The 20,662-nt window shown below is 42.9% G+C and overlaps 1 protein-coding gene across 3 annotated transcripts in view; it reads right to left on the bottom strand.

Moving 5' to 3' along the window:
* auh (AU RNA binding protein/enoyl-CoA hydratase) overlaps positions 1-20,662 on the bottom strand; it is a 301,138-nt gene that overhangs the window by 128,390 nt on the left and 152,086 nt on the right. For all 3 annotated transcript variants that reach the window (XM_068030150.1, XM_068030149.1, XM_068030151.1), the window contains one exon: positions 7,039-7,131. In XM_068030150.1, coding sequence (XP_067886251.1) covers positions 7,039-7,131 — 93 coding nt within the window. The remainder of the gene's footprint in view (positions 1-7,038; positions 7,132-20,662) is intronic.

Below are 20,662 nucleotides of genomic sequence, written 5' to 3' on the forward strand. Positions count from 1 at the left end.
ATTTGTATTTATGTCCTTTCATGAAGAAATTTCCTAATTTCTGCTCGAGTTAGTAACTAACCAATCATGACGATTTCACATGTATAAGGAAAGCTCTATCAGCAAACTGCAGTAATACTTTATTTTTAACGACTTGCTTATCACAATTTGTAAAAATATCAGTGAGGTTCCTTTTTTAAAAAATCGTTGCTTGTGTTCTGTATGTAGACAAACAGGATATACAGGAATTGTTGTTTCCACAATAGAAGCAATATTTTTACATTCAAATATACGAATAGAAGGCTATAATTGGAAAAGCAGTTAGATAATTAGTGAATTGCAGGTGATATCAACACAATCGGCAAAACGTAGGTCAGTTATCAAGCCATCTGAACTCAAATTTTTATAACTACCGCAAACACTTTAAATTATTTACTAAAGGTACCCTCATTTTTAATGGAGCAGAAAGAAACAATCTGTATTTACACTTGTTTTCTTTTCCCTTCAGAATGCCCTAAAAGTGTTTTGTAGCCAGAATGGCACAGGAAGATCCTATTGTTATGACCAAGGCAGGAGCAACGCAATGTCAATTCAGTCCCACCACTCCACAGGTCGCAGCATATTATTAAAGTTTTCTCACCTGTTACGACCAGGTGAGAACGAGGTCTAGGGTTCCCTTTCAGCCTTCACCTGGTCTTAGTGCAACAGGGTTTTATTTTTAAAGACACCGTCTTTAAAAAGAAAAACCCAGTTTGCCAAGCAAGTTAGCCATGTGACTAGGTCTGATCACATCTTGGATTGTATCACCTTAGCAGTCTCTGGAATCCTCCTCTTACACACAATACCTGGTGATCAAGGTCCATTGTGGGTTGAATATGTCAGGGAATGGTCCGTTATCCTTCCAATCACTAACTGTTAACATGCAAATGTCTTTTCCAGCCATGGCTGATCTGTTTAACAAGTCCTTTCTTCACTCCAGTAATGGTTTAAAAATCAATGTTTGTGACTAAATGAGCGTGCCTCCTTCATGGCACCTCCACACCCAGCGGAATGAAATGTGATTTGAGAAAAGTGCATTTCACTAAAAGGGTCGAGAGAAAATCTAAGATACAGAAAAAATAATGCATTTCTCTCATTCATTCATAAATCCTAAAACTTATTAAAATCACCCCTTTTTTGGCATCCCAATAAACACATGGTTCTTTTTTTGGGGAAGTTTCTCTTCCGTTTGCCCATTTCCATGGCTGCCTAGGGTCTTTGTTCCTGCTGAGGTAATTTTTTCCCAGACGAGTCAGTAGTGGGCGGGTCTATCCTGAACTCTCCTTCAGTGTTTTGCTGAGTCATGCAAAGGCTTTTGACTTTAGGGGGATAGGTGGTTTTCTTTTTTCTGACTGTGGGGGAGGAACCATTGCTACTCTCTCCTTTCTTCTCTGGGACACTCCTGCTTGCAGGTATTTGTGCAAACTCTACTGTACTTCCCTTGGCACTTGGACTAGGTGGGGCATCACCTTCACGGTTTCATGCCCCCTAGAGGTCTTTCTTTGTCTCTGCAGGTTCCTGTAAAGGCTGTTAGCAACTCTGGTGGGGTGCTTCTAGTGTCTGCATTTATGAAGGAGGATGTGGGTTCTACCTTTCCACATTTTTTAAATTGGCTGCCTGGACAGGAAGGGTTTTCATCCGGGATTCCTCCTGGATTTCCTTTAACCTGCCCCCTTGGTCACTTTTTCCCCTTCTCTTTCTAAACCTTTGCCAGCCTTGTGCCGGCCTGTCCATTTGTTCTCTGCGGGGGTCCCTTACAGTTCACCAGCCCTCTGCTGGAGGGTCCTCCTAACACTGGTACAGGACTTATGGGTGCAGGTTTCACTGTAGGTTGGGGTTTCCCCTCAATCTGGCACACGTGGCAATTCCTGCAGTACTCCACCACATCTTTGTGGAGTTTTGGTCGGTCAAACTGCTGGCTTATGCAGGCTTTAGTCTTTCGTATACTGGCATGCAAAGTTACTGTAGTCTTGTGGGCCCTTCTTAATATTTCTCCCCGGTACCTCTGTGGCACCACTAACTGGTGAACTACTGTTCACTCCTTGCTCTCAGGTCTGTGAGGAGAACTCCATTTCATCATCAGTACCTCATTCTTTAAATAGTAGTAATCAGGGATTCCCTCTGCTTCACTTTCAGATTGGGCAGCCTGTGCCAACTCTCGCAATACTGGGTTGGCTCGCTGAGCTTCTGCTAGGGAAAATCCATTTAATTCACTCCCTGGCTCTCCTAACTTTCCAAAGAAACAGACCTGCTCCTCTGCCTGCAGCACCAATTCAGTCTCCTCTGGGGGAGCTGGTTTGATCATGGCCTGATCCACTATACATTCAGGGAAACTGCAGGGGTCCGTCTCCTGCCATGGCCCTGTCTCTCTAACCTCTTGCGGTCTTTCTTTCACTACTAGGAGGGCTACCACCTTCAACCCCACCACATCATTACCTAGGAGCAGGTAAACCCTGTCCACAAGCAAACTAGGGACAATCCCTACGATTATCGGTCCCGAAATTAGGTTGCATGCTAGGTGCACCCGGTGTACAGGTGCCCTCCAATACCATTCACCACCATTCTGGTGTTCACTGCACTCTCTGGGGGGTGGGAGGGGAGGTCAGGCCTTTTCCCAGTAAAAGGGATCTAGTGGCCAGTGTTCCTGAGAATTACTATGGGTTTGTTTGCCCCACTCGTGGGGTATGGTGTTACTTTCCCTTCAGACACAAAACCTTGATAACCCTCAGGAATCCTATTAAATCTTCCTGCACTTACAGCAGTAAGCTTCCTGGGGTTGCACTCTTACTGCAGTGAAAGCAACAGCTTGCTCTGCTGTGCTTTCCATCAGGTTCCCGTCTTCACTGAATGGGTGTGCCTTGATTAACCCTGCAGGTTTTCCCTTTAGTTTCCAGCAGTCAGCTTTTAGATGACCTGCCTAATTACAATGGAAGCACCCAGGTCTCCGGGTCTCACTCCTGCTCACCGCACCTTTTATGGCTAGAAAAGGACCCACTGTGTCTCCTGCTTTTCTTTCTCTCCCAGGACTGCTTGGGCTCCTATCACCTTCCCATCCTTTGTCTTTTTCGGATTTTGTGTGGGTGACTAGGAAAGGTTCTCCCCTGGGAAACTGACTTATAAATTAAAGCAAACTCATCGGCCAGAACGATCACTTGCTGGGCTCTATGCCTTGTGTCTTTATGGAGAATGGGAGAGAGTTTTAAAATTCCTCTAACAGAACTACTTTCCTGAAATTCTCATAGCTGATCTGTACTTTAAGAGCCCTCAGCCACTGGTCAAAAGCCAGCTAAGAAAGCCAGATAAGTTTGATTAACTTGCTTTTTGAGGGTTCTAAACTTTTGGCGATAGGCTTCGGGTACTAATTCACATGCCCCGAGGATAGCATTTTTTGTTGGTTCATAATTTGATTAACTCTTATCTGGCAAGAGGGAATAAACCTCATAGGCTTTTCCAGTTCGCTTGCTTTGTAGTAAAAGAGGCCAGGTCTCAGCTGGCCATTTTAGCTGTCTTGCCAGTTTCTCAAAGGACACAAAAATTCTTCTGCATCTTCTTCATTGAATTTTGGAATTAGTTGAGCTCGTTTTAACAATACTGTACCCAGCCTTGAATTATGCTCCTTCATATTGGCGATGCTTTCACTGGGGTTACTCTGTTGCCCCCTAGTTAACTCAAGCTGCTTCAACTCTCTCTCTTCGCAGTCTTTCCAGAATATTCTTTCTCTCTCTTCTTCACGTTCCTTCTGGAAGGCTCTTTCTTTCTCCCTCTCCTGCCTTTTTCGTTCTCTCGCTTTCTCTTTCCCTGTCTTCTAATTCAAATTTCCTTTGTTCCAATTGTATCTTTGCTAGCAACATCCTGTCTGCGTCTACCTCGAACCCTGTTTCTGCTTCTTCAGATTTAAGGGAAAAATGGTTGGCCACTAGCCTTAGGAGTTCAGACTTCCTAGCCTTGCCACAGACAGTGATCCCACACTGCTCAGCCATTTTCCTCAACTCTTCCATAGACAGTGTTTTTAAACTTATCCCAAGTTACTTCACCCTGCTTGGAGAGCTACTAGCTTCAGTTGCATACATGTTAGTATTCAAGCACACACAACCACAAGAAAACCTGTATTGAAATCTTGCTCTTTTTGATTGGGTACAATTTGGCTTCCCACTTCCAATTTCTCATTTGTCTGTGGGTCAATTCCGGACGCTAGCACCCACATTTCTGTTACTACCAGGTGAGAAAGACATCTAGGGTTCCCTTTCAGCTGTCAAACTGGTCTTACTGTAACAGGGTTTTATTTTTAAACACACCATATTTTTAGCTGCCCCTTGGTGAATCCTTATTCACCGCTTTCCAATTATAAGGCAAGGAAACCAGCACAAATAGGCTTTCTTAGGTTTAAAGAAGAAAAGTTGAAATTTATTAAACTTAAACTCTAATTCAGTTAACGCCTATGGATACATGGCGCACTCAAGCTAGTATGCACACACGATACACACATGCAAATAGAGACAGAAAAGAAAAGAAAAATAAAGTGGAAAAGTTTGAGGCGATATCTGAAGAGTTTTTGTTACAGTTCTTCGAGCTCACTGTAGAGTCCTTGATTGTAGGTAGATCTTGCTTTTCGTTGGGGACCAGTATTCTTCTTAAACCTTGTTCACTGTAGGAGACTTTTCCTTCTTGGGGTTCATGTGTCTTCAGTGGATTCAGAGGCTTGTGAGAAAGAAATGGGAGCAGACAGGAGAGATCTTCTCAGTCCAGGAGCAAACAGCCACTCTCTGTTCAAACTGTTTGTGCAATTCAGAAAAACCCAGGTTGCGAAGCAGGTTAGTCATGTGACTTGGTTTGACCATGTCTTGGATTGTATCACCTTAGCAGTCTCTGGAATCCTCCTTTTACACACAATACCTGGTGATCAAGGTCCATTGTGAGTAGAATGTGTCAGGGAATGGTCCTTTGTTCTTCCAATCACCATCTGTTAATATGCAAATGTCTTTTCCAGCCACAGCTGATCTGTTTAACAAGTCCTTTCTTCACTCCAGTAACAGTTTGAAAATCAATGTTCATGACAAAATTCATGTGCCTCATTCTTGGCAGGTGGGGGCCTAGCATGACACTACCCAACTGGAAAACAGCCAATTAAACACTCTAATAACCCCAGAATAAAACAGACCAAACCAGGTATCTTTAGACAATAACAAATTAACTATTTATTAAACACTAAATTTTAAACAATATTAAGATAAACCTATATCTAAAGGCCTTATAACTTATTTAACCTGAAAATCCCCATTCACACACATACACTCAAAAATCATGCTTAACTGGTCTCTTTAAAAAACTAATGCTTTAATAATTAGCTGTTTCTTAAGAATAAATAAATAACTGGCATATAAGTCTTTGTGGGTTACGTTCCTGATGGGTGAGGCACTCCAATGCAAAATCAATCAAATGCCACTCGAAGTCTCCACGCAGATTTGATGGAATAGTCTCCTAACTAGCAGATAGACATCCAAAACACTTCGGCTGCAGCAGGCATCAAACAGTTCTTTCAACAGCAATAGGTCAACTTTAATTTTAAAACTGACAGTCTCTCAGTTGTAACTTTGCTTCAGCAATACAAATGGTCTCTTCAAAGGGTTATTTCCTCCTTCGGCAATTATCTTGGCCTGTAGCTCCTTGTAGAATTTTTGCTGAGAGAAATAGCTCTTTTCTTCAGTAGCATGCTTTGCTGGTATCTCTCAAAACTGGATTCAGCCAGTTTTTAAACACAGTTAAATTGTTACACTACACCATATGACCGCTCTCTCCTGTTGTTGCCCAGGCAACAAGTGCAGCTGGCAGACTGTACCTCAGAAATCAAAAAGCTTCTCTCTCTGTCTTCAAGGCACATTGTTTTAATCAGAGGAGAAAATAAATACGGTTCCGTGACATTATGCACAGGGAATGAAATGACTGTTTAGTTGATTTATTTTTGATGGTACTGGTTTGGTCATGAGAACTGAATAACTTCCTACACTTCTTTACTATCACCACAGGATATCTAACAGGAGGACAAGGCCTGGGATTAGAATTTCATTCCAGAAGGCATCTCCACAAATACAGCTTTCCCTCAGTATTGCAGAGAAGTATCACCTTAGATTATGGGCTCAAGCCAACAGTGGGACTTGACCCCATGAGCTTCTGACTCAGAGGCTACCAATTGAGGCAAGATGCACAAATAACTGTCCCAGCTCTAAGAACACACATGCCAATTTCAAAGAATTACCATAATTTTTTTATTTTTCCACCATTAACTGTTTCCCTCTTGATTCATAACCAGCATCCCCATATTTGACAGCATTAAATAATGTGATAATTTAATGAAGGTGATGACTTAGGCTAGCTATGACTCAGTTACTTTCAATATCATCTAAAAAACTAATGAGGGACAATAAATAAAAATCAGGGTTTTTTCTCAAATCAACATACATTAATGAGAAACTGCAGCCATTTTACTCATAACAATAAACCATTTTTAAAGATAAACAGCAAGATTAACGTGTCAATGATGTGTATGAGCTGTATAGATGGGTGTATGATTGCGTCTATGGAGGTTGCAAAGATCTCTCTTTGACCTAGTTCACTGATGTCATCATCCATAATCAGACGTAAAATACTTGCAAATAGATTTCAGCACAGAGCAGAGAACTGAGTAAGAGATTGATTTTGTATCACAGCAGGACTGTTTCAAGGAAGTGTTGCCAAACTTTTTTTTGTGGTGGGGAAAGAATAAAAAGAGTGATGCGGCATCTTTATCATAATGATCTGTTGTATAAATGGATCAATGATGCATGCTGAAATGATTTAAGCCATTAGTTTGTGCATTTATACAGATTTTTAAAAATGGAAAACATTTTTCTTGAAGGTGGCATCCTTTTAAACAATTATATACTTTAACTTTACATTTGAGAGAGCAAAAGATTGGAAGGAAACTTTTAGACTGTTTCCCTTTACACTTGATTTAACCAAGTATTTAATGACATTGTCTCTTACCAGCCACACGAATGTCACAGGCAAGAGCCATTTCTAGGCCTCCTCCTAAGGCAGCTCCATCAAGTACAGCAATTGTGGGCATTGGAAGGTTACCTATTGTATATACAAAAATAAATTCTGTAACATAAAAACTGGAAAGGTGAAAATAACATTTCCTTCAGAAGCAGATCAGCTTTATTACAAGTGACATCATTGCAAAGTGGAAACCATGGAAGCTGCAGTATAGAAGTCACATTATATGAATGTACACTTCTATTAAACTTTTTACTGAATAGCTACCTGCCTGCCAATGGGGGATATCCAATTATGCCAATTAAAGCGCCAATTGAGAGCATTCTTCACACACATGGATCCACTGGGCTGAGTGGGCTACAGCCACGGCTGCAGGACATCTTGTGCAGGAGCTCCCCCTTTGCAATGGTGGTCTGGCAGCTGTGGCCACAATATATTTTGTGCAATTTATAAGTCTTCAGAGGCACCTTCAGCTTGAGGCACCCTCGCAGTCCCTCACATACAGCAGCATCACCCACATCACCCGGTGGGGCTGCCAGCCGCCCAAAGCCTTGAGTGCTTCCATTGGCCCTCCCGACTGTGGAGCCCACCCACCGTCCTTAACTGAACAGGGCTCCCAGAAGCTCCTTCTTAATTGGCTGCTCCCTCAAAAATCTCCTCCAGGGTCCAGCCACAGCCACCTCCAGGTTTCCAACCCAGAATTCAGCCCGGCGTCAGGATCAGGACCCTGGAACGAAAATTCAGCTCCATATTTCCATGATTGGCAAAGGAATAGCAAGAGGCAAACACTGACAGATGTATTAGACACTCTTAAGAGACAAAAGCCCTTGGTCCAGACAACTTGCACTCATGATTATTAAGTGAGGTTGAATATACGCCCTATCACTCATCTCAGGCTATAAACCAATAGACAAATTTGTTTAATATTAAACAGATAAGTGAACACAATTCAGTACAAACAGCATATTTATACTAGTTACAACCTTTATTATACTCAAAACTTCAACAGACTTTTTTGCACTGCCTCTCAATACAAGATCGATCTTTGAAATACTGTTAGCCATTTCTCAAGGAACAAAATGTTGACAGAACCAGATATAACTCAGCTACTTTGCTGGCTATAAAGTCACTACAAGTCAAAAGTACTTCGTTGTGAAGCATTTTCAGATGTCCTGAGGTCATGAACGGAACTATATAAATGCAAATTTTTCCTTTCTCTTTACTTCTGAATGTTTATGCTTGTCCATGTAACCAAATGTCCATATAATTAAATACAAGTTCACATCTGGAGACACCTGCTTATAGAACTGTTTATCATCGGGACTGCAAAGAATTTTTGGCCCTGCCCTCTTACAGGTTTGATCCATGTTTCCACCCCAATCATAACCACTAAACACTAGGTTGTCAATCACCGGGAAATGATCAGAATTGAGTTGCAAGTTTTGATTCATTATCTGTGTGAACTACTTTGAACATTGTGAATATTTAAATCCTCCAGAACTCTGCATGTCTCTGTCATGCCTGGCAAACATTAGATAGACTATTATGCAACGTCCCCATAGTCTGGAGAAAATAGCTAGCAATAACTGATCTTAAGCCTGCCTATACTGTGGCCAGCATTAAAGCATCCAATAGATAATCTAACAAGAACAAAAATGCTTAATTAAGTATAATTGAAAATTTTCAGCGAATTTGATAGCCATTTTCCTGTCCTAAGGAACTTTCATATTATTATTCAAATAAGAGCAATACTGTTCAAAAGCATATAGGATCCTTGGCTTTACTAACAAATACATTGCGCTGAATTTTGTCGCTAGCATGCTGATCCCACCATCAGGATGAATTCCTGATCAAGAACCTGGAAGAGCGAGTGGCAGGGCATCAGGTACGAACTTCCCGGAGGCGGCCAGTTAAGCCGCCGCCTCTGGGAGCACTATCCCCAAGGGCACCAGATGCAGGAGGGTTAATCGGAGCAGCTGATGGGAAGGGCAGCCAGCATCCCCACCACGGATGGTGTGCATTGTACAGATGAACGGAAAGGGAGAAGGCACCACAAGGTGGAGGCACGCTACTAATGGTTGAACCGGCAGACAAATCCCAACGCCCACAACTATCAGGTGGATCTGTCTGCAGGGAAATGCTTCCACTTTGAAAGCATTTGCCTGCAGATGTGAAGAAACCTAAATGCTCATTTAAAGATAACTCTCCATATTCATTTCATGACACTCTGATTGCCCGCTGTGCTCTCGCCTCCTGTGAAGAGATGAGCTGCAGATACAGTGGGGAGCCCAGGCACCTCCAGCAAACTGCCACAGCCCTCGGAAAATCCTGGTTAATTGGTGCTTTAACGGTCTTAATTGGTTTCAGATAGCGACCAGGCGGATTGCTGTCCGGGCGTGCAGTCCGCCTCTGGGAAAAGCGGCTGGAGATGGGGAAACATCAAGGAGCTAGCCCAATGCACTTTTTTCAAGTTTTCCCAGCCTGCCTACCTCCAAGGGGCTGAGAAAATTCCCTCCATAGAGTATGATAGCAAGGAAGTTATGCTAAACATCTTCAAGTGGATTTGATTATCATAAGATCATAAGAACTAGGAGCAGGAGTAGGCCGTCCGGCCCCTCGAGCCTGCTCCGCCATTCAATAAGATCATGGCTGATCTTTTCGTGGACTCAGATCCACTTACCCGCGCTCCCACCGTATCCCTTACAGGAGTAAAGATGTATTGTTTCAATTGTATAAAGCATTGGTGAGACCACACCTAGAGTATTGTGTACAGTTTTGGTCTCCTTATCTAAGGAAGGATATACTTGCCACAGAGGGAATGCAACAGAGGTTCACCAGACTAATCCCTGGAATGGCAGGATTGTCTTATGAGGAGAGATTGCAGAACCTGGGCCTGTATTCTCTAGATTTTCGAAGAATGAGAGGTGATCTCATTGAAACTTACAAAATTCTTACAGGGCGTGACAGGGTGGATGTGGAAAGGATGTTTCCTCTGGCTGGTGAGTCTACGACAAGAGGGCACAGTCTCAAAATAAGGGGTAGGCCATTAAAGACTGAGATGAGGAGGAATTTCTTTACTCCAGAGGGTGGTGAATGTGTGGAATTCTTTACCCCAGAGGACTGTGGAAGTTCAATCATTGAGCATGTTCAAGACAAAGCGATAGATTTCTGAATACTAACAACATCAAGGGATATGGGATAGTGGGGAAAAATGGCATAGAGGTAGATGATCAGCCATGATCTGTTTGAATGGCAGAGCAGGTTCGACAGGCCAAATGGCCTAGCCTGCACCTATTTCCCATGATCCTATAAAACATTGGTTAGGCCTCAGCTGGAGTATTGTGTTTAATTCTCTACAGCACGCTTTATGAAGGCAGTCAAGTCCTTTGAAAGAGTTCAGAAGATATTTACTGGACTGGTACCAGAGATGAAGGACTTCAGTTATGTGGAGAGGCTGAAAAGCTGGGGTTGCTCATCTTAGAGCAGAGAATGTTAAGAGGAGGATTGATAGAGGTATTCAAAATCATGACTGGTTTTGATAGATTAAACAAGGAGAATATGTTTCCAGTGGCAGAAGGGTCAGTAACCAGAGGATACAGATTTAAGGTCAATGGCAAAAGAAAAAAAATTACACAGTGTGTTATAGAATCATAGGATGGTTACAGCACAGGAGGCGCCCATTCGGCCCGTCGTGTCCGTGGTGACTCTCTGCAAGAGCAACTCACCTAGTCCCACTCCTCTGCCTTTTCACCGCAGCCCTGCAAATCTTTTCTCTACAGATAATTATCCAGTTCTCTTTTAAAGGCCTTGCTTGAATCTGCTTCCACTACACTCTCAGGCAGTGCATTCCAGATCCTAACAACTGGCTGTGTAAAAAATGTTTTTCATGTTGCCGTTGCTTCTTTTACCAATCACCTTAAATTGACGTCCTCTGGTTCTGGATCCTTCAGCCAATGGGAACAGTTTCTCCCCATCTACTTTGTCCAGACCTCTCATGATTTTGAGCATCTCTATCAAATTGCCTCTTCTCCAAGGAGAACAGACCCAACTTCTCCAGGTAGCTTAAATTCCTCATCCCTGGAACCATTCTTGTGAATCTTTTCTGAACCCTCTCGAATGCCTTAACAAGGGTGTTGTGACCTGGAATGCATTTCCAGAAAGGACAGTGGAAGTAGACATGACAGGAACTTTCAAAGTGAAATCAGATAAATCCTTAAAGGAAAATAAATTATATGGCTATAGATAAGGTGGTGATTGGCAGAGCTATCCAATTCGACTCAAAGAGCCTGCACAAGGTCAATGGGTAGAATGGTCTCCTCCATGCTGTATCATTTTATGATTCTATGAATATATCGCTTGGAAAAATTTACCAGTAATTTTGAAATCAATTATAGGAAAAAATAGATATACTCAACTACCCATAATCACCACCACCCCCTTAACCTCTCCACTACCCAAGTTCTCTCTATCTTAATCACTGATCAGGACATCTCTGACAACATCTATGTATCCCTGATCATCAACACCTCCCTACTTCTTTCCAATCCCAATTCCTTCCATGCCTGCCATTGGAAAAAAACTTTCCCCAAATCACTTAAATCTGTTCTTTCAAAATCTCAACTGGCTAGCCTCTGGCGTTCCACTTACCACGATACCGCTAAAGCTGTTGATGAGCTGAAGCACTCCCTCTCCTCATCCTTTGAGGTCTTTGCCCCAAGCAGAATCTTCACTGTCTCCATTCATCTTTACTCCTTCAAGTCCAAGGGCACAGATTTGAGCATACCTGGGGCATATGTCTTGGCCATCTTTCCTCAGATCTGTCTAGACTAGATCAAGCTTCAATAGGCGTAAATCATCTCTGCCAAAACCACCCAATATTCTAAGATCGTACTGGACAGCAAACATAACCCCACTTATTTTCCACTATCAACCAACTCCTTAAACTTCTGGCCATCCAACTTCCCTTCCTGTCCCCATGTTTACTGACATTGTTAATAGATACACTCTCCCTCTCTTTCAAAACTGTCATCACCTCTCCTTCAATTCTCAAGTCCTTGAATGTGCTGTTGCCACCTAAATCTATGGTCATCTCTTCTCCATTTTCCTGTTTCCATCATTCCAACCCTGCTCCCAGCCCTTGCACAGCATCAAAATGGTCCTAAATGAGGTCATAGATGACATTCGCTGTGATTGTGACTGTAGTGCATTCTCCCACCTCAATTTCTCTGCAGGTTCTGACCTGGTTGACCACACCAACCTCCTCCAATGCTCTCCTCCGCTGCCCAGGTTGGTGAGACTGTCCTTGTTTGGTTTCACTCTTACTTATCTGATTGTAGCCAGAGCATTTCTAGCAATTGTTACTCTTTCCATCCCCACCTTGTCACCTTGAGAATCCCAGGATCCATCCTTGGCACCATCCTCTTCTTAATTTACATGCTGCTCCTTGGCGACATAATCTGAAGAGTGAGATTCCATGCTGACGACACTCAGCTCTATGTTTCCACCATCTCTTTCAAATCCTCCACTCTCTATGTGCTGCGAGACTGCTTTTTCAACATCCAATCGTGGTGGGCTGCAGTTTCCTCCAGTTATGAACACTGGGACAAATCTTTTCCAAGCCGTTCTATTTGATCTTGAACTGAGTTTCTGAACTCATGTGCCTGCCCTCCATCACAAAGACCATCTATTTCCATTTCCATCATACAGCCTGCCTCCATTTCCAGCTTAGCCCATCTGTTAAAGTCTTCAGTTCTGCAAGTGTCACCTCCAGAGATGGCAATTCTAATATGCCCTTGGCTAGCCTTCCATTCATTAATTTCAGCTAATCCAAAACTCTGCTGCTTATCAACATCAGCTCATGGTCTCCCAATGACTCAAACTAAAAATTCTCATGGTGTTTAAATCCCTCCAGGACTTCATCCCTCCCTTTCTCCCAAATCTCCTCCAGCCCTAACATCCCCCAACTTTCCATTTCTCAGACTCTTGTGTATTCCCCCCCTTCCTTTGTCCTACCCTTGACAACCATGCCTTTTGTTACCTAGGCCCTTCATTCTGGACTATCTCCCCTTGCCAGCTCTGCCTTTCTACCTTTCGCTTTTAAAAAAAAAATCCTCCTTACAATTTTTGGTCACCCTCCTAATATCTCCTTTGGCTTTGCATCCATTTTCTTTCCTTGCACCTCTGAAACATGGGGATTTTATTCTAGTTTATAGGTATTACATATATGCAACCTCATTGTTGAAAATCATGAGTGATTTTAAGAGATCTGGTAATGAGGATTTAGGAAAACGTGACTTGTTAAAGGGCAAGAAATGGATTTATGAAGTTATATTTAACAAATATAGGGCAGCACAGTGGCGCAGTGGTTAGCACCGCAGCCTCACAGCTCCAGCGACCCGGGTTCAATTCTGGGTACTGCCTGTGTGGAGTTTGCAAGTTCTCCCTGTGACCACGTGGGTTTCCTCCGGGTGCTCCGGTTTCCTCCCACAAGCCAAAGACTTGCAGGGTGATAGGTTAATTGGCCATTATAAATTGCCCCGAGTATAGGTAGGTGGTAGGGAAATATAGGGACAGGTGGGGATGTGGTAGGAATACAGAATTAGGGTAGGATTAGTATAAATGGGTGGTTGATGGTCGGCACAGACTCGGTGGGCCGAAGGGCCTGTTTCAGTGCTGTATCTCTAAATCTAAATCTAAATCCTGATCAGTAGTTTTGAAGTTACGATTGACATGAAAGGAGGCATGTAATTATAATATTCTGAGATTGGAAGCCCTGTTTCTTAATCTATCTTCTCTAACTCTCTTTCAGGATCACAATTGTATTCCTCACTATAGTATTAGTCCTCACATGTACCCACTTTCTAAAAGCAATGCAAAGTGCAACATAAATTCACTAAAATGCTTCTAGGGATGAGGGGTTATAGTTATGAAGAGAGATGAGAGAAGTCAGGCTTTTTTCCCACGAGAGCTGAAATGTTTAAAATAAATTACATGGGAAGGCCATTGAAGTAGACAATATAAATGGGTTCAAGAGGCAATTAGATGAATTTCTCTAAAGATTATGATTGAGGGAGATGATAAAAAAGCAGGTAGATGAAATTGAATCGACTGGCCCTTATCCAACTCTAGAAATTCTTATATCCTTATTTTGACATGTTACGTGCTAACTGTCCAAACCAGGAATAACAGGTAGCAAGTGCAACAATTAAAAATTTTGAAAATATACAAAATACAAAATTCAGAGCCCAGCTGAGTCAAATTCAACATTATATTAAAAGCAAAATACTGTAGATGCTAGAAATCTGAAAAAAACAAGAAATGCTGGAAATACTCAGCTGGTCTGGCAGCATCTGTCGAGAGAGAAGCAGAGTTAACGTTTCAGGTCAGTGACCCTTCATCAGAACTGACAAATATTAGAATGCAAAAGGTTTTAAGCAAGTAAAGCGGTGGCTGGGGCAAGAGATAACAGAAGAGGTGTTGATAGGACAAGGTCACAGAGAATAACTGACCAGAAGGTCATGGAACAAAGGCAAACGGTATGTTAATGGTGTGCTGAAAGGCAAAGTGTTAGTACAGAGAGGGTGTGAATTGATGGAAAAGCACAAAGCACTCCTAGCACAAACATTAAAAAAAACAGAAACATTGGGTAGGCACAGTAGAAACAAACTAAAAAAAATTAAATAACCAAATAATAAAAAAAGAAAAAATAACTAAACATAAAAAGGGGGGGGGGGGGAAAGAGTGCTATCATGCTATGAAATTATTGAACTCAATGTTCAGTCCTGTAGGCTGTCAAATGTGATGCTGTTCCTCGAGCTTGCGTTGATGTTCGCTGGAACACTGCAGCAATCCCAGGACAAAAGATGTGAGCACGAGAGCCGTGTTGGGGGGTGTTGGAATGGCCAGCAACTGGAACCTCGGGGTCATACTTACGGACTGAGCGGAGGTGTTCCGCAAAGCGATCACCCAATCTGCGTTTGGTCTCCCCAATGTTGAGGAGACCACATTGTGAGCAGCAAATACAGTATACTAAATTGAAAGTACAAGTCAATTGCTGCTTCACCTGAAGGGAGAGTTTGAGCCCTTGGACAGTGAGGAGAGAGGAAGTAAATGGGCAGGTATTACATCTCTTGCAATTGCAGGGGAAGGTGCCGTGGGAAGGGGACGAGGTGGTGGGGGTAATGGAGGAGTGGACGAGGGGTTCGCGCACGTCCAATCTCTCTACACCTTCATCGCCCACCAGGACGGTTTGAGGGCTCTCTGCTTTCTCCTTGAACAGAAGCCTAACCAGTCCCATCCACCACCACCCTCCTTCGCCTGGCTGAACATGTTCTCACATTGAACAACTTCTCCTTCAACTCCACTGGCTTCCTTCATGTAAAAGGTGTTGCTATGGGTACCCACATGGGTCTTAGTTATGCCTGTTTTTTTGTGGGATATGTCGAACATTCCTTGTTCCAGTCCTATTCAGGCCCCCTCCCCCAACTCTTTTTCCAGTACATTGATGACAGTCTCAGTGCCGTTTCCTGCTCCCGCCCTGAACTGGAAAACTTTATCAACTTTGCTTCCAATTTCCACCCTTCTCTCACCCTGACATGGTCCATCTCCATCACCTCCCTTCCCTTCCTCAACTTCTCTGTCTCCATCTCCGGTGACAGGCTGTCTACTAATATTCATTATAAGCCCACTGACTCCCACAGCTACCTCGACTACACTTCTTCACACCCTGCCTCCTGTAAGGACTCCATTCCATTCTCCCAGTTTCTCCATCTTCGATGCATCTGCTCTGATGATGCTACCTTCCACGACAGTTCTTCTGATATGTCTTGCTTTTTCCTCAACCAAGGATTCCCCCCCACTGTGGTTGACAGGGCCCTCAACCGTGTCTGGCCCATTTCCCGCACCTCTGCCCTCACCCCTTCCCCTCCCTCCCAGAACCGAGACAGGGTTCCCCTTGTCCTCACTTTCTACCCTATCAGCCTCCAGATCCAAAGGATCATCCTCCGCCACTTCCGCCACATACAGCGTGATGCCACTAAAAAAACGCATCTTCCCCTCCCTTCCCCTGTCAGCATTCCGAAGGGATCGTTCCCTCCGCAACACCCTCGTCCACTCCTCCACTTTCCCCACCACCTCGTCCCCTTCCCACGGCACCTACCCCTGCAATCGCAGGAGGTGTAATACCTGCCCATTTACCTCCTCTCTCCTCACTGTCCAAAAGCCCAAACACTCCTTTCAGGTGAAGCAGCAATTTACTTGTAATTCTTTTCATTTTGGTATATTGTATTCGCTGCTCACAATGTGATCTCCTCGACATTGGGGAGACCAGACGCAGATTGGGTGACCACTTTGCGGAACACCTCCGCTCAGTCCGTAAGCATGACCCCGAGGTTCCAGTTGCTAGCCACTTCAACACCCCCTCCCTGCTCTCATGCTGACATCTCTGTCCTGGGATTGTTGCAGTGTTCCAGCGAACATCAATGCAAGCTCGATGAACAGCATCTCATTTACCAATGATGCATGCTACAGCCTGCCAGACTGAAGATTGAGTTCAATAATTTCACAGCATGATGGGCCCCCCTTTTTATGTTTAGTTTTTTTTTGGTTATTTTATTTTAGTTCGTTTAGTTTGTTTCTACTGTGCCTACCCACTGTTTCTTTTTTTTTAATGTTTGTGCTTGGAGTGCTTTGTGCTTTTCAGTCAATTCACACCCGCTCTATACTAACCATTTGTCTTTCAGCACACCATTAACATACCGTTTGCCTTTGTTCCATGACCTTTTGGTCAGTTATGCTCTGTGACCTTGTCCTATCAACATCTTCTCTTTTGTTATCTCTTGCACCAGCCCCTACTTTACGTGCTTAAAACCTTTTACATTTCTAATATTAGTCAGTTCTGATGAAGGGTCACTGACCTGAAACGTTAAGTCTGCTTCTCTCTCGACAGATGCTGCCAGACCGGCTGAGTATTTCCAGCATTTCTTGTTTTTATTTCAACATTATATTGCAGTCTTATATCCTAGAACATGTGTAACCCAGAACTGTTTTTGTTCCAGCCGTAGTCCGAGCATTTAGCTACTTTAAAATGGAGTCTATTGATTGTTTGCAAATACAAATCTAAGCTACCCAAATAGTCATAGTCAAAAAAAAATCAATTGTTTATATGCACACTTAAAACTAAAAAGGAGGGATCTTTAATACTAAGTTAAGGTATTAGAAGGGAAACATAGTCTATAACCTTACAAGGAATCCTTTCCAATTTTTCTGAGAATCAACAAGAATGAAATTCCATTAACCAGACCATATCGTCAAGCAGGCCCTTGCTTGTTAAACGAGCCTATTGATGTTTGTCTCTCAAGACCATTACATTCTAATACAATGATTGTAACATGTTTTATGAAATGTCTGATTACAATACCCCCATCAAGTCTAACAGTGATTTGTAGTGAAGCTTTAATGAAGTGAGCAGATGCATCAAGTGCAATAATTGTTGATCTTCAGGGGATGCATATCTGCTATGGGCAGATTATCATAAATAAAAGAAAACATTGCAAATGTTAGAAATTTTAAATAAAAACAGAAAATACAACAAATACACAGCAGGTAGATAAGCCCCCAGGGCCTGATGGGATCTATCCCAGAATACTAAGGGAGGCAAGGGAAGAAATTGGTGGGGCCTTGACAGAAATCTTTGCATCCTCATTGGCTACAGGTGAGTCCCAGAGAACTGGAGAATAGCCAATGTTGTGCCTTTGTTTAAGAAGGGTAGCAAGGATAATCCAGGAAATTATAGGCCGGTGAGCCTTAGATCAGTGGTAGGGGAATTATTAGAGAGGATTATTCGGGACAGGATTTACTCCCATTTGGAAACAAACAAACTTATTAGCGAGAGGCAGCATGGATTTGTGAAGGGGAGGTCTTGTCTCACTAATTTGATTGAGTTTTTTGAGGAAGTGACAAAGGTGATTGATGAAGGAAGGGCAGTGGATGTTATCTGTATGGACTTCAGTAAAGCCTTTGACAAGGTCCCTCATGGCAGACTGGTACAAAAGGTGAAGTCACACGGGATCAGAGGTGAGCTGGCAAGATGGATACAGAACTGGCTCAGTCATAGAAGACAGAGGGTAGCAGTGGAAGGGTGCTTTTCTGAATGGAGGGATGTGATTAGTGGTGTTCCGCAGGGATCAGTGCTGGGACCTTTGCTGTTTGTAGTATATATAAATGATTTGGAGGAGAATGTAGCTGGTCTGATTAGTAAGTTTGCGGGCGACACAAAGGTTGGTGGAGTTGCGGACAGTGATGAAGATTGTCAGAGGATACAGCAGGACATAGATCTGTTGGAGACTTGGGCGGAGAAATGGCAGATGGAGTTTAATCCGGTCAAATGTGAAGTAATGCATTTTGGAAGATCTAATGCAGGTGGGAAGTATACAGTAAATGGCAGAACCCTTTGGAGCATTGACAGGCAGAGAGATCTGGGCGTACAGGTCCACAAGTCACTGAAAGTGGCAACGCAGGTGGATAAGGTAGTCAAGAAGGCATATGGCATGCTTGCCTTCATCGGTCAGGGCAAAGAGTATAAAAATTGGCAAGTCATGCTGCAGCTGTACAGAACTTTAGTTAGGCCACACTTAGAATATTGCATGCAATTCTGGTCGCCACACTACCAGAAGCTTTGGAAAGGGTACAGAAGAGGTTTACCAGGATGTTGCCTGGTCTGGAGGGCATTAGCTATGAGGAGAGGTTGGATAAACTCGGATTGTTTTCACTGGAACGACAGAGGTGGAGGGGTGACATGATAGAGGTTTACAAAGTTATGAGAGGCATGGACAGAGTGGATAGTCAGAAGCTTTTTCCCAGGGTGGAAGAATCACAGTTAATAGGGGACATAGGTTTCAGGTGAGAGGGGCAAAGTTTAGAGGGGATGTGCGAGGCAAGTTCTTTACACAGAGGGTGGTGAGTGCCTGGAACTTGCTGCCGGGGGAGGTGGTGGAAGCAGGTACGATAATGACGTTTAAGAGGCATCTTAACAAATACATGAATAGGATGGGAATAGAGGGATACGGTCCCCGGAAGTGCAGAAGGTGTTAGTTTAGGCAGGCATCAAGTTCGGCGCAGGCGTGGAGGGCCAAATGGCCTGTTCCTGTGCTGTACTGTTCTTTGTTCTAGGTCAGTCAGCATATTAACAGGAAAAACAAGTTATGATGTATGATCGCACACCTGTCACATTTTCTGCTTATTACATATTCTATGTCACTAATCACTCCCTTAAGCAGACATTGAACCCTGACAAATTGAAATTCATCTTTTCTGTTCAATTTTTAGGTTACTGATCCAGGGATCGTAACACAGAATCCTTATGCTGTATATTGACTCCTGGAATGTATTACATTGCATCTTTGAATTCATAGGATCAGTCTGTCATAGAATAGTACAGCACAGAAGTAGCCCATTTGGCCCATAAAGTCTGCACTGGCTATTTTGAAGAGCAATCTAGTGCGTCCCACTTCCCTGCTCTAGAAATCAATAAATATCTGGATACTAATGAGATCAAGGGATATGGGGATTGTGCGGGAAAGTGACGTTGAGGTAGCTGATCAGCCATGAACTAACTGAATGGTGCAGCAGGCTTGATGGGCCCAATGGCCTACGCCTGCTCCTATGTTCCTATCCTACAATATTTTCTAATTCAATTATTTACCCAATTCTCTTTTGAAGGTTACTATTCCAAATCCTAGTCACTCATTGCATTAAGAAGTATTTCATCATGTCGTCTCTGGTTCTTTTGGCAATCGCATTAAATCTGTCCCCTCTCATTACTGACCCTTCTGCCACTGTAAAACAGTTCTTCTTTATTTACTCTAAACTATTTACGATTTTAAACATCTTTGTCAGATCTCCCCTTAGCCTTCTCTGCTCTAAGTGGAAAATTCCCCTCCCTCTTCAAACGATGGACTGGACAAACACTCTTACAAAATTCAAAACACAGACTTTGAACCTATTAGCGTTTAATTCACGTATGAAATATTTACCAAAAGTACAGTTTAACACACTTCCTCAACATTTATGAATTGTGCAGTGGCTAAGTTACCAGGCTAATAATCCAAAATTCATGAGTTCAAATCCCACCACGGTAATTTGAGAATTTAAATTCAATGTTTTTTTTTAAATCAGTCTATTTTAAAAAGCTGGTATCAGTATAAAGAGTGACCATGCAGCTGTTGGATTCTTGTTTAAAAAACAACCGATTCACCAATGTGGTTGAGAGAAGGAAACCTCCTGTCCTTACATAGCTTATATGTGACTCCAGTCCCACACCAACATGGTTCACTCTTAACTGCCCTCTGAAGTAGCCTAGCAAGCCACTCAGTTGTATCAAAGCATTAATGGTGGCTAAAGAAGGTGGCCCACCACCATCTTCTCAGGGTAATTGGGATGGGAAATGAATACCAGCCTTGCCTGAGAGGTCCAGACACCAAGAATGAATTTAATAAAAGGCAACCACAGAGGGCTCGGTCAAATCAAGGACTTAAATTGCTGCAAAAGGTCAGGACCCAATATTGTAGCCTGGGGAGCTTTTTTTGAAAAAAAAAATAGTCTGACTGACTGTGTG

This window comes from Heterodontus francisci, chromosome 4 (genome assembly GCF_036365525.1).
Source record: "Heterodontus francisci isolate sHetFra1 chromosome 4, sHetFra1.hap1, whole genome shotgun sequence".
NCBI lineage: Eukaryota > Metazoa > Chordata > Chondrichthyes > Heterodontiformes > Heterodontidae > Heterodontus > Heterodontus francisci.